The 13414-nt window shown below is 36.1% G+C and overlaps 1 protein-coding gene across 3 annotated transcripts in view; it reads right to left on the bottom strand.

Annotated features, from left to right (window-relative positions):
* Positions 1 to 13414, bottom strand: part of ppp2r2bb (protein phosphatase 2, regulatory subunit B, beta b) — a 64375-nt gene that overhangs the window by 46941 nt on the left and 4020 nt on the right. For 2 of the 3 annotated variants that reach the window (XM_046867119.1, XM_046867120.1), the window contains exon 4: positions 9458 to 9741. In XM_046867119.1, coding sequence (XP_046723075.1) covers positions 9458 to 9536 — 79 coding nt within the window. In that variant the 5' untranslated portion in view covers positions 9537 to 9741. Of the gene's footprint in view, positions 1 to 9457; positions 9869 to 13414 lie in introns of all 3 variants that reach the window. The other variant, XM_046867122.1, reaches the window with a different exon arrangement.

Raw genomic sequence — 13414 nt, forward strand, 5'->3', positions numbered from 1 at the left:
TTGAATTATTATTTTGTTCTATAATTTGTTGGTTAACTTTTTTTTTTTTTTTACATTTTTATATTTCTTTTCCTTAGAGTCTTTTTCTCTAATCTCATTACTACTATGATTATCTATTAGTCCCTACTCCACCGGTAATGTATTGTACTTGGGTAATCATTGTATTTGGTAACTTCACTATGCTTAAGATTATTTCCCCTTATAATAAGGAAGTGTTAAGATTATTTTTTTGCTCATTTTCCTGTTCTGCACAGCCAGGTCTTGGTATGATAATAACTTTGTTATAGAAAACATTTCAGTGTAAAATAAAGCAATGAAATATAAAAAAAAAAAACTTTTTGAGGGGACGGGTGAATGGGATGGGCTTTAAATTATGAACAGAGATTTCTTATTGGACAAGAAATACTCACACGGTTTTAGGCAGGTGACTAAACTATGTAAAACTATGAGACAGTACATACATGATACACCATTAAATCTAGTGCAGGTATTGTCTAAAGGTCAAGAGCATTATTCATTAGAGAAAACATATACAATGAACATTAAATATAGTAAATCATTATTTAATTAAAACCGAACGATGACGGAATAAAAGTAACTCTGTTACTGAATTAGGCATTAAATTTGTGGAATAAAATCTATTAAACATGATAAAATACCTGAATGTTGGAAGTTTCTACTGCATATGGAAATGTAATGCCAATGTAAAACATTCAAACATGAAAAGTATTCATTTTATAACTGAATTTAAAGACAACTGACACATTTGTGTATGGCTTTACCTCGGGTCCCATAAACTGAATAATGAGTGCCTTGCTGTAGAAAATATTGATGTTTAATATTATCAGTGGCCCAGAGTGCAGAAATAACTGCACCAAATAAGACAATACACATCATATTTCATTTGAGAAATCAGTACCTGTGACCTAAATTCAAACAATGATCAACTGAAAATTTATAACATAAAAAGATGACAAGACTGTTGTAAAACAGTGGTGACTACATAGTAAATATCTTGAGAAAAACTGTGCCATATTATGCTCAACACCTACAGTGGTCCCTAAAAATAACTTGATATTTACCCAAAAGATATGTTTGGGTAGAAAAATGAAATTGGTAAAAAAAATGATGTGCTGGAGTTAAAAACCAGTTAAAACTGGACTATACAATGAATATGGTCCTTGTTTCTTCGCTCTATCCTATAAAAAATCTTCTTAACCACAAAACGACATCAAAACATTTTGATAATATCTCTTAATAAAAAACGTTTATTACGTGCACTGAAACTAAGAGGTCACACCTGCTCCAGCATGAAAAAGATCTTGCATCTCGGTTTAGCTGAAAATTTTAATTCTCACTTAATTATTTTCATTAAGCTTAAATGCCATATTTAATTCAAAAAAGAAAAGAAAATAGTAACAGGAGAAAATAAAAATTTTTTTGGACAATTGTTTCTACATTTTTCATTATGCATAATTTCCATTATTTTATTTTATATTTTTATTCAGCTCTACACTTGTAATGTGTAAATGTTAAGCTGTGTTTTTAGAAACAAAATAAAACCATTTACCAAAGCAGGTCACTATGTTGAACAAAGTTTCAGCACAAATTCAATCAGTCTTATTTCATATTTTGTATATACTATATATATTTTTTATTAGTTAGTATTGCATTCTTGTAAAATAGACATCATGCAAACTGTTCTTGTGTGCTTAGACGTTTGAATTAGTTGTTACCTAAATCATATTTCAAATCAAATCAAATCAAATTTAATTTGTCACATACACGTACATACATACTATTTGAATAATTTTCAAATATTAAGTTCATCAGCGGACAATGCTATATAAATCCTATGAAAATTCACTTCATTCCTGAAGTGGTGCAGTCCATTTTTGTAGTAGTTTTACCAGAATAATAAAAACAGATGTTTTCTTACATTCAACAAATTTATACTGTTACATCAGTACAATACAATGATGTGGTAATTTCTCATTGTAAAAGCTTCTTCTTTTTTTCAGCCTGAGCAATACAAAAACCTCTCTTTGTCTCTCTCCCTCGCTCTCTCTTTCTCTTTCTCTCTCTCTCTCTCTCCCACCCCCGGCAAAAAGAGATTGATGGTCGACACAACCACATTACATGGCCTGATTATCTCTATCATGTTCCTACAGAACTCTTTCGAGGCTTAAGGAAACCAGACCACCCACTTACATCACATAAACCCTACAACTTCCAGACAGCAGGCTGGCATCTCAAAAAAGGTACAGTAGAAAACAAAAGCAAAGCCTTTATGAGCTGATCGATTGTGCCTGACCAGGAGACAGAGGCCGACAGACCAAGAGAACTGAAAATAGCAAGAAAAACAAGCATCTTACACAATTGCAAAAGCTACAGCTACAAAAACTTACATTATAGTCTCCCCTTGACTATAGGCAAAGATCTTACCAGGCAAGATGCTTCTTTAATGTTAGTAATGAATACTGAATTAACAATGCTTAACTGACCTATGATTTGAATTTAATATTGTATATGCTGATTATATCCATGGTTTTCCAATTGGAGTCTGGAAACCCCTGAAGATGTATAGCCAGCAAAGTGTGCATTATTAGTTATTTGATAATGATATAATAATATTACAGATATACAGATATCAATATGAACCAAGTACAACCACTGTTTTAGGTATTATTAAGCTATATAATTTTCAGCCTAATCAACTAGCCACTAGAATTAGATGACTCTAAAATGGTACATGACTGGTTTTATGGAAAACTATTAATGATATTATCTGAAGTATAATTTTAAAAAGCATGCATAATGTGCAAACTTTTGTAATTTTAATCCTAATATGACAGCAATTTAGGAAATACTCAAACTATCTGGTACCATCAATTATACAATGGAGGCATTTTTTTCTTATATTAATTAACTTATGATCTTTGTCCATATATGTGTAACCTTTTTTTCTTCTTGCACTGAGGCCATATGATTGGCATATTAGATAACTGCATGAATGATCCTGATGAAGCCTAATAAAGTGGATGGTGGTGGATCCGCAATATATCTGTTGCTGTAAGCAATTCCATTATTAGGAAATTTTATTACATGTTTTTGCTTTAATGTGGTGATGTCCCACAAAAGAAATAGGATTTATAATATTGCTGTTTCTCTTTGTTACTCGGTCATTAATTGGACTGTCATTTATATAAGTTCATAAGATATATTATATATTGCTCTTTTTTAGATGATTTAAAGGATGCTTATTGACAACAAACAATTGTTTAAAAATATTTTCCCCAACCCCATCCACAATTCACATTACAGTACATTTAACCTTATCTTGTTTTAGTGATTATAATATGTAACATTCGGAACAGGATTGTATAGTACTAGGGCTTGTTGCTGCCACATCTTCCACATGTACACATGGGTTTCCTCTGTGTTCTGACTAAAACATTGTAAACAATGACTATATAAATGTGCCATGAAGTATACATGCGTGTGTGACTAAATGTAGATGCACAAAAAATGGACTGTGTGCTGTCTTTGGCTGAATTACCTATACCCCACACCAAGATAAAGCAGTTGACAAAGGAATTCATGTAATGCCTGGCAATCTACTTTTTCTGCAGGTCACAGGAAACTAATGTGGGAAATCTGAGTCTTAACCTGACACTTGTCTAATAAAGTAATCAGAAATATGCTCATTGCTGATCCTGGACATTAGAAGCTCTTTCAGCATAGAGCAGGAAATTAAAATTATGGTGGAAAATGGTGAAAAGATTATATAATATCGATATTGTAATATATTATGTCACAATATAATTTTCTCAGATGTCATTAGTATTGTCCAAATTTTATTAGTATTTTTTTTTACAACTACAAAATAATTGATATTTTGTCATTAATCTTTAAAATTGTAAAATATGAAACGGCGTGTAAATAGAGTGTCTGTCATAATTTGGAAACACCTAGTCATTTATCGTTTTTGAGAGACACATGCATGTTTCTTTTGTTTATATAAAACAAAAGAACAAAAAATGGTAAGAATAAATACTATGACCAAGCAAATATATAAATGTACAGATGTACATAAAACAAATCCTCCCTTAGCATTATTACCAGCTTTATACACTTTTGGTATTTGGACAGTAAGTTTCTCATTTAGCAGAAATACTATGCCAAGTCTTTTTTTTTACTTGCCAAAGATGTCCTTTGCTAGTTGGAGATTTTTTTCTGATGTTGTGATCCAGTTTATCGCAGGGCAGTTCAATAGAATTTAGGTCCAGTAACAGTGCAGGCCATTCAATAATAGATAACACTCCAGATGACGGTCTGCTCTTTAAATAATGCCCTCAGAGCTTGGATTTATGATTTGGGTCATTGTCTTGTTGTATGGTGACCTTGGTTCCAATTAGCCGCAGTCCAGACAGAATTGCATGTTTTTTAATTTATGGGATGGTAGCTAATGTTTTTTTAAATATGGGATGGCTGTTGGTTCAGTATTCCTTTAACTTAGAATAAGTAATATTTTTTCCTGCTCCAAAACAACCCCAAACCATTAAGCTAAGTCCATGTTTGACTATAGGTGTGAAGTAGTCTGCTAACATCTGTTGTCCAAGTTCTACTGTTATAGGCAAAAATGTCAAATTTAGACTCATCTGTCCACAGAACATTATCCACTCATTAACTGTGCTCACACAAAATATTGACACTTTGGACACAGTTTTGACGTTCAATTAGGGTGTACACAATTTCTGTTAGACAATAATAACTGTATGTTAAGTTATTTTTAGAGGACAGTAAATCTGTACTGCTGTACAAACTGCACATTGACTACTCTAAAATATAGTGGAGTTGTGAGATATTGTAGAAGGCATCAAAACTATGAATTAACACATGTGGAATTATATACATAACAAAAAAGTGTGAAACAACTGAAAATATGTCATATTGTAGGTTCTTCAAAGTAGCCACCTTTTGCTTTGATTACTGCTTTGCACACTCTTGGCATTCTCTTGATGAGCTTCAAGAGGTAGTCACCTGAAATGGTTTTCACTTCACAGGTGTGCCCTGTCAGGTTTTATAAGTGTGATTTCTTGCCTTATAAATGGGGTTGGGACCATCAGTTGTGTTGTGCAGAAGTCAGGTGGATACACAGCTGATAGTCCTACTGAATAGACTGTTAGAATTTGTATTATGGCAAGAAAAAAGCAGCTAAGTACAGAAAACAAGTGGCCATCATTACTTTAAGAAATGAAGGTCAGTCAGTCCGAAAAATTGGGAAAACATTGAAAGTGTCCCCAAGTGCAGTCACAAAACCATCAAGCGCTACAAAGAAACTGGCTCACATGCGGACCGCCCCAGGAAAGGAAGACCAAGAGTCACCTCTGCTGCGGAGGATAAGTTCATCCGAGTCACCAGCCTCAGAAATCGCAGGTTAACAGCAGCTCAGATTAGAGACCAGGTCAATGGCACACAGAGTTCTAGCAGCAGACACATCTCTACAACAACTGTTAAGAGGAGACTGTGTGAATCAGGCCTTCATGGTAGAATATCTGCTAGGAAACCACTGCTAAAGAAAGGCAACAAGCAGAAGAGACTTGTTTGGGCTAAAGAACACAAGGAATGGACATTAGACCAGTGGAAATCTGTGCTTTGGTCTGATGAGTCCAAATTTGAGATCTTTGGTTCCAACCGTCTTTGTGCGACGCAGAAAAGGTGAACGGATGGACTCTACATGCCTGGTTCCCACCGTGAAGCATGGAGGAGGAGGTGTGATGGTGTAGGGGTGCTTTGCTGGTGACACTGTTGGGGATTTATTCAAAATTGAAGGCATACTGAACCAGCATGGCTACCACAGCATCTTGCAGCGGCATGCTATTCCATCCGGTTTGCGTTTAGTTGGACCATCATTTATTTTTCAACAGGACAATGACCCCAAACACACCTCCAGGCTGTGTAAGGGCTATTTGACCAAGAAGGAGAGTGATAGGGTGCTCCGCCAGATGACCTGGCCTCCACAGTCACCGGACCTGAACCCAATCGAGATGGTTTGGGGTGAGCTGGACCACAGAGTGAAGGCAAAAGGGCCAACAAGTGCTAAACATCTCTGGGAACTCCTTCAAGACTGTTGGAAGACCATGTCAGGTGACTACCTCTTGAAGCTCATCAAGAGAATGCCAAGAATGTGCAAAGCAGTAATCAAAGCAAAAGGTGGCTACTTTGAAGAACCTAGAATATGACATTTTCAGTTGTTTCACACTTTTTTGTTATGTATATAATTCCACTCTTTAAATGAGAAGGTGTGTCCAAACTTTTGGTCTGTACTATATATATAGCCACCTATTATATATCATATATATCATATATATATATATATATATATATATATATATATATATATATATATATATATATATATATATATATATATGATTCAGTAGCTTGTAGAATCACATTTAGCAGCAATTAATTATAGTATGTAGGTTCTGTATTTACTTTATCAGTCTCTCACATTATTGGGGGGGAATTTTGGTTTATTTTTCTTTACAAAGTTTAGTTAATCAAGGTGTCAGGATCTTCCCGGCTCGCGATGCGCATTTCCGGTTACGCGGCGTGCATTTCCGGTTTGGCGGCGCGCACTTCCGGGTCAGCAGTCATCTTGGTGTTTATCCCACGCCAAGTAACCACTGGACACCAAATACATTATCTCAGGGATAGATGATCTCACTGTCTTTTCATGTCCCTGAGATTATTCTTGCCACCATGCCTGCTCTGGTTCCTGTTCCCAAACCCAGTTCTTGATCCCTGTTCTGCCTGCCTACCCTGGATACTGGATTAGACTCTGGACTGTCTTTTTGTTTTTGCTCTGCCCGTTGTTGCTGTGTTTGAACTGTTTTTTCCCCCTTCCTGTTTTATTTATTAAAATACTGTTTTCGTCATACCCCTGTTACATTTACTGACACAAGGTTTGCGTTACTAACACAAGGTTTGCAAGCAATTGTTATCAAAATTCTGTTGTCGATTTCTTTGGGATTTTTTTGGGATTATTGTCCTGCTGCATAATCCAATTTTGGTCGAGCTTTTGGCGTTATATTTGACTCTAGAATAATTTGGTATACAGAGGAGTGTATGGCTCAACCAAATTATTGCAAGTGGCCAAGGTCATGCAGCTGCAAAACAATCCAAATCATCACCCCTCCAAGTCAAGTCAAGTCAAGTCAAGAAGCTTTTATTGTCATCTCTACCATAGCTGACGCAGTACACAGTGAAATAAGACAACATTCCTACAGAAACCTGGTGCTACATTAAACAACATAGAGCTACAACGAATAACATAAAGCTACATAACAGAATACAGAGCAAGGACTAAAGTAAGTGTCCTCGCCACATACAACAAAAAACAGTGTTGGACAGATACACAAAATACAAAATAGTGCCGAGCAGTAAACCTATTGTAAAATATGATTATACAATAATGTGTAAAAGAGGAACATGAACAAGAGTGTATTTGTAAACATAAACACGATGTTGTGCAAAAACAGCAGTATCAGCAGTCAAGAGGTGCAAAACAGCATGTAAACAGTATATTATGATTAAATATAAATATAATGTGTGGTGGAATGGATTGAGATGAGTAATGAGTGTGTGTTGAGTTTAGGTTGTATGGTTCAATAACACCGTGTGTGTGTTTTGTACAGTTCAGATCTGTGTTTTGAGGATCCTGATGGCTTGAGGGAAAAAAACTGTTGCACAGTCTGGATGTGAGGCCTGAATGCTTCGGAACCTCTTTCCTAATGGTAGGAGAGTGAAGAGTGTGTGCCACCACTGTCCTGCCTGATGAAAAGACCACCACCCTGTCACTCATTGGGATCTTAAAATCTATAATAGAACAGAGCTTCACACTGGCCAAGAAGGTCTCCACAACTATAGCTAACATGTAGACAGCTTCAAAAACTTTCAGGCAGATACTCAGAGATACACGGTTATCTTTTAGGGAGTACTGCCTTAGACCCCGATTTAGATCATTGCCCCACCTACTTCCTGATCAAGGCAAAGATGTTTTCTATGGTTTGAAGAACAAATTAAATTCAGTTCTTTGAGTTGTATGTACAAATTTGTTGTATTGAAAATTGTTAATGTTTTGGAAATAAATCTTTTATCAAAATTCCAGTTAAATATTTTATTTTGTTCTAAATATCGTGATACACATCATATTGTGAACATAATATCAAGATACTTATCAAATAAATAATTAAATATATATATATATATATATATATATATATATATATATATATATATATATATATATAGTAAAACTTTTAGGTTTACTTAGTGAACTATTTGATGCAGCACTACTATAGTACTGTAGCATTGTAGTAAAAAGCACATATTATACCTATATATATATATATATATATATATATATATATATATATATATATATATATATATATATATATATATATATATGATGGTATACAAGTTTGCATACTATATACCAACATTGTATTTAATGTGTTAGGGTTAAAGGTAGCACTTCTCATACTACATTATCACTTCAGATGTTTGCATTTTCCTTCCTAAATATGATATAAAAAACCTTTAATGTCTTGTCCAACTGCATTCAACTATGACTTCTCAACTTAATGTCAAATTTGGTTCATGACATGTCTAATCTCTAAGCAGATTCCATTTTTTAACCATTCATTCATCTTCCTACATCATATCAGGTCTGGAATCTTAGAGGGTCATGGTAAACATTCACCTATAAGCTTTTTTAGCCTGTATATTTAATCCATGTTTATGTGCCAGGTTTTATGCCTCTCTGTGTTGAATTTATTTTTTTACACTCTTCTTTCTGGTTATGGGAAATCGAAAGCTTTAAATTCAGCATTATCTATCTTATTTCGACAGATGTAAAAAAATATATATATTACATCGCACTTGTGTATTAAAATGCATCTTGTTAGCCAAACATATGTAGGTCAGTGTGTATCCCCATATGCCATTTTGTTGTTTTTCCATTGAATTTATTGTCAATATATCTATGTGACTAGTTATATGACATAGACAGCGTGACTAGTTATATGTATGCTCCATCAACCTCACATGATAGGACATTTAAAATTTGATGAGGAGGAAATGATGACGCATTAGTTTTTCAGATCATCATGTAACATGCTCATTGTTAATAAAGTCACTGATTTTCTCTTCCTATTTTTTTTTTTTATTTTTTTTAGCTTGCTTTCTTATATTTAGGCTACAGCCTGCATATACGCAAAAACACACATCTGGCTGTACACACAGGCAGGCAGAACACACCGATACTTCTCTCACTCACACACACACACACACACACACACACACACACACACAAACACACACTAACACAGAAACACCAAAACGGAAAATACTAGCTGTACATATTTGACAGCTGTTGAGATGTTACCTTCAGTGTGACAGCTGGAGGAGAGGATGTTGCTCGGAGGTCGGAAGAGATAAGGCAGGTACCGGGAGATGCATTTCATCTTCCTAGCGCGCGCATCGTCTCCTTTTCGGAAAAGCGAGTCAGGTTCCCTTTCTTTAACCACGGTTCATGTGCAACCCGAGCAGCAGCTCCAGTCTCTCTCATCCGGCGCAGGGGAAACGACGCTGCTGTGAAACATACCGATTCCTCCTTTCACCAGCAGACGAGAATCTATCTTATGTTAGTTGTGAGCCCGGTGGGAGAGGCTGTATGGTGAAAAGAGAGGGTAGGGGGATGGGGGGCGTGAAGAAGTGAAGGCAGGAAGAAGCGCGATTTTCAACAGGAGCACCTTCATCATCACTGCAGACTTACTGTATCAGAAACGGGGAAATTCTGCGGACAGGCATGGGGCATGGATTTAGTACGGCATGTTCACACAAGCAGTCCCAAATGGCCCAAATCTACTTTTACCAAATGAGTCTGTTCACACCATGTTTACAACCAGGACTATATCTAACACTAGTGTGAACAGATCACACTAATTAACAAGCACACATTTGCAAAGGACATTTTGCGACATGAATATGGCTACGTTTTTAAAATTTTATTTACATTTTGCTTTTACATTGTTGATGTTTCTTGGCCATTCATTTTAGTTGCGACTTGGGCCTTCTTATTTTGTGTACAAAGTTTCTGAGGTCAATTAGCTCACCATCCCTTATGTAAGATCCAACTGAATAATTTGATTTTGATTTGCATTTTATTATACCAATTACTATATTGGTTTTAAAAACATTAAATTAAAGTGTTGTTAGTTTTGTAATTTAGCTAGTCATACAAATTTTCAGTTTTTATTTTTATTTCTTTATAGTTCTATATTATTTTGCTTTGAGAATGTTGATGTAGAAGTACAGAGAAGGTCAGAAGAAGTTGCATTGTGTGTTTGTGGATTTAGAGAACATACGACAGGGTGCCAAGAGAGGAGTTTGTGGTTTTGTATGAGGAAGTCAGGTGTGTCAGAGAAGTACATGAGGGTGGTGCAGGACATGTATGAGGACAGTGTGAAAGCAGTGACGTGTGCAGTAGGAACGACAGACTGGTTCAAGGTGGAGGTTGGACTGCATCAAGGATTGGCTCTGAGCCCTTTCCTGTTTGCAGTGGTCATGGACAGGTTGACAGATGAGGTCAGACAGAAGTCTCAGTGGACTATGATGTTTGTGGATGATATTGTTATTTATGGTGAAAGTAGGGAGCAGGTTAAGATGATCCTGGAGAGGTGGAGGTATGCGCTAAAAATAAGGAGAATGAAAGTCAGTAGGAGTAAGACAGAGTACATGTGTATGAATGAGAGGAAGGGCAGTGGAGTGGTGTGGTTGCAGGGAGAAGAGGTGGAGAAGGTGGTGGAGTTCAGGTACCTGGGTTCAACAGTGCAAAGTAATGGTGAATGTGTTAGAGAAGTGACGACAAGAGTGCAGCCAAGGTAGAGTGGGTGGAGAAGTCAAGTCAAGTTTATTTATATAGCGCTTACCACAACAGACATTGTCTCAAAGCAGCTTTACAGAATATAAGAGTAAAGGTGAACAATGTTTATTTATCCCTGATGAGCAAGCCATAAAGACTGTGGCAAGGAAAAACTCCCTTATATGTTATGAGCAAGAAACCTTGAAAGAAACCAGACTTAAAAGGGGAACCCATCCTCATTTGGGTGATATCAAGAGTGTGATTATAGTCTTTAAACAATACAGAACACTGAAGGTGAAGCTTGGCAGAAGTGATTTGTGATAGAAGGGTATCTGCAAGAATGAAAGGGAAAGTTTATAGGACTGTGGTGAGACATGTGCAGAGGAGGGACATGGGGTATATCGGTAGGAGAATGCTGAGAATGGAGCCACCAGGAAGGAGGAGAAGAGGAAGGCCAAGGAGGAGGTTTATGGATGTGGTGAGGGAAGACATGCAGGTAGTTGGGTTGAAAGAGGCAGATGTAGAGGACAGGGGGTATGGAGACGGATGATCTGCTGTGGTGATACTTAATGGGAGAAGCCGAAAGAAGAAGAAGATAGTTTTATATTATTTCTTGTTATTCTGACATTATTAATTCCTATTCTGTTTCTCTGTTAGCCACTCCTGGTTATTTAAATATTGGCCTGTTAAGACATGTTCAAGCAGGAGAAACCGTTTTTTTTTTTTTTTTTACCGTCATTAAGCCTTTAGGAATAAACTTCTTTTTAAGATATTTACGGTAACACAAGAAATGGCATAACAGGTGTTTATGGATGAAATTTTAGAATTGAAAGGATTTCCTTTACATTGTTTTTTTTTATTTAATTTTTTTATTTGTGATAAAAGCAAATCTAATTTTACAGACACATTTTTGTTTTTATTGTGACATTGTAAGGACCTATTATCTTGCATTATAGTTTTAGGAAAAGGTAAACAGGACCTTGTTTCTACCTCCACTGGAATTATTTTTCAGATATTCTTTCATCTTTCTGAGTCAGACTGATGCAAAATGTCAATGAATTCAGATATTCCTGTTCAGACAGATTTCACACTGTTACATATACGTATATGTACCAAATTTATGTACCAAATAAAAGTGTTAGATTCAGTGTGTTGTTTTTTTTTTTTTTTTTTTGCTGTTTACACAGCCATGCATGTAACAAATACATACCACATTTAAAGAAACAAACATTTGATTTGGGGCATTTATTCCTATCTTGTAGCCTTTGTCTATTTAAATTCACATGTGAATGAACTAAATACTTATTTACTGAATTCATGTCTCTGGCTGCAGGACTTTAATTTTGTAGAAATTCACACAATCTCCATTGTATTAAAAGTACTTTTTAAACAATTACAGTGGAACCCGGTTATGTCGATGTCCTAGGGGGTCGCCAAAAAGCATCGAGATAACCGATGATCGAGATAAACGAAAATCAATATGGCGGCAATATATTAACGTGCTTGAAATTTCTTTATGTACATGATGTGCGTTGATAAATGAGAATGTGCATGCACGTGTTTTTAGAGGGTTTTTTTACACAACAGCGTTGCCACGATTTGTTTGATGAAGGCATGTTATAAAAATACATACAGTACATGTTTATCTGTCAGGAATCCACCTGCCACGCCCCCTTCGGCCCCCTTTGGCGTAGCAGGTGCTTTCTCAGCCGGTTTCTCTGAAGCTCCCGGCTTCAATCGTGCACATATGGTGCTCGTTTATCATCATCACCAGCTCCTATTTAAACTTCCACACTCTCACCGTCCGTTATTGTTGGTATATGTTGGTTCACGGCGGTCGTTGTTATCGCTCATGCGTATCCCGGTACGTGTCTTCCCACCGGCACTCTCTCAACGGCTACTAACACTACGAACACTAGCACTAACTAACAGCAGAGATTCACCAGTATACAATACAACACCTGTAGTATCTGTAAGCCTTGATTTTTCCGCCACTTTCGCGAGTTCTTCTGCGGCTGCACCGAGATAAACAACGTTAATAGGCAATTTTTTCCCCCCTTGTGCTCGAGATATCAGGGTTCAGTGACATGGAAAAGTCGACATAACCGATAAAAAAATGCTTAGACAAAGCAAGAATTTGGCGGTTCCACTTCAAAAATGTCGACTTAATAGGGTTGTTAGATAAGTGGGTTCCACTGTATATCATTATATACTGTACTGGATTCTGGTTATTTTGAATTCAAGTAATTATTTTTGCTCGTGTTGCTCTTTCTCTACTGACAAGTATTGGTAAAGTTTGTGTAAACCTACTGTCTTGCAAAAACAGCATTTAATCTCTACTAACTTCATTGTTATTGGTGATATAACGGATAGTATCATATGGGCCTACAATGCTTATATTTTATATTTATATCTTCAATAACTGGTCTTTTCAGTTTGCTTATATTTCAGTCAGTTGGGTGTTGAGTGTGCCTGTGT

This window comes from Silurus meridionalis, chromosome 15 (genome assembly GCF_014805685.1).
Source record: "Silurus meridionalis isolate SWU-2019-XX chromosome 15, ASM1480568v1, whole genome shotgun sequence".
Lineage (NCBI taxonomy): Eukaryota > Metazoa > Chordata > Actinopteri > Siluriformes > Siluridae > Silurus > Silurus meridionalis.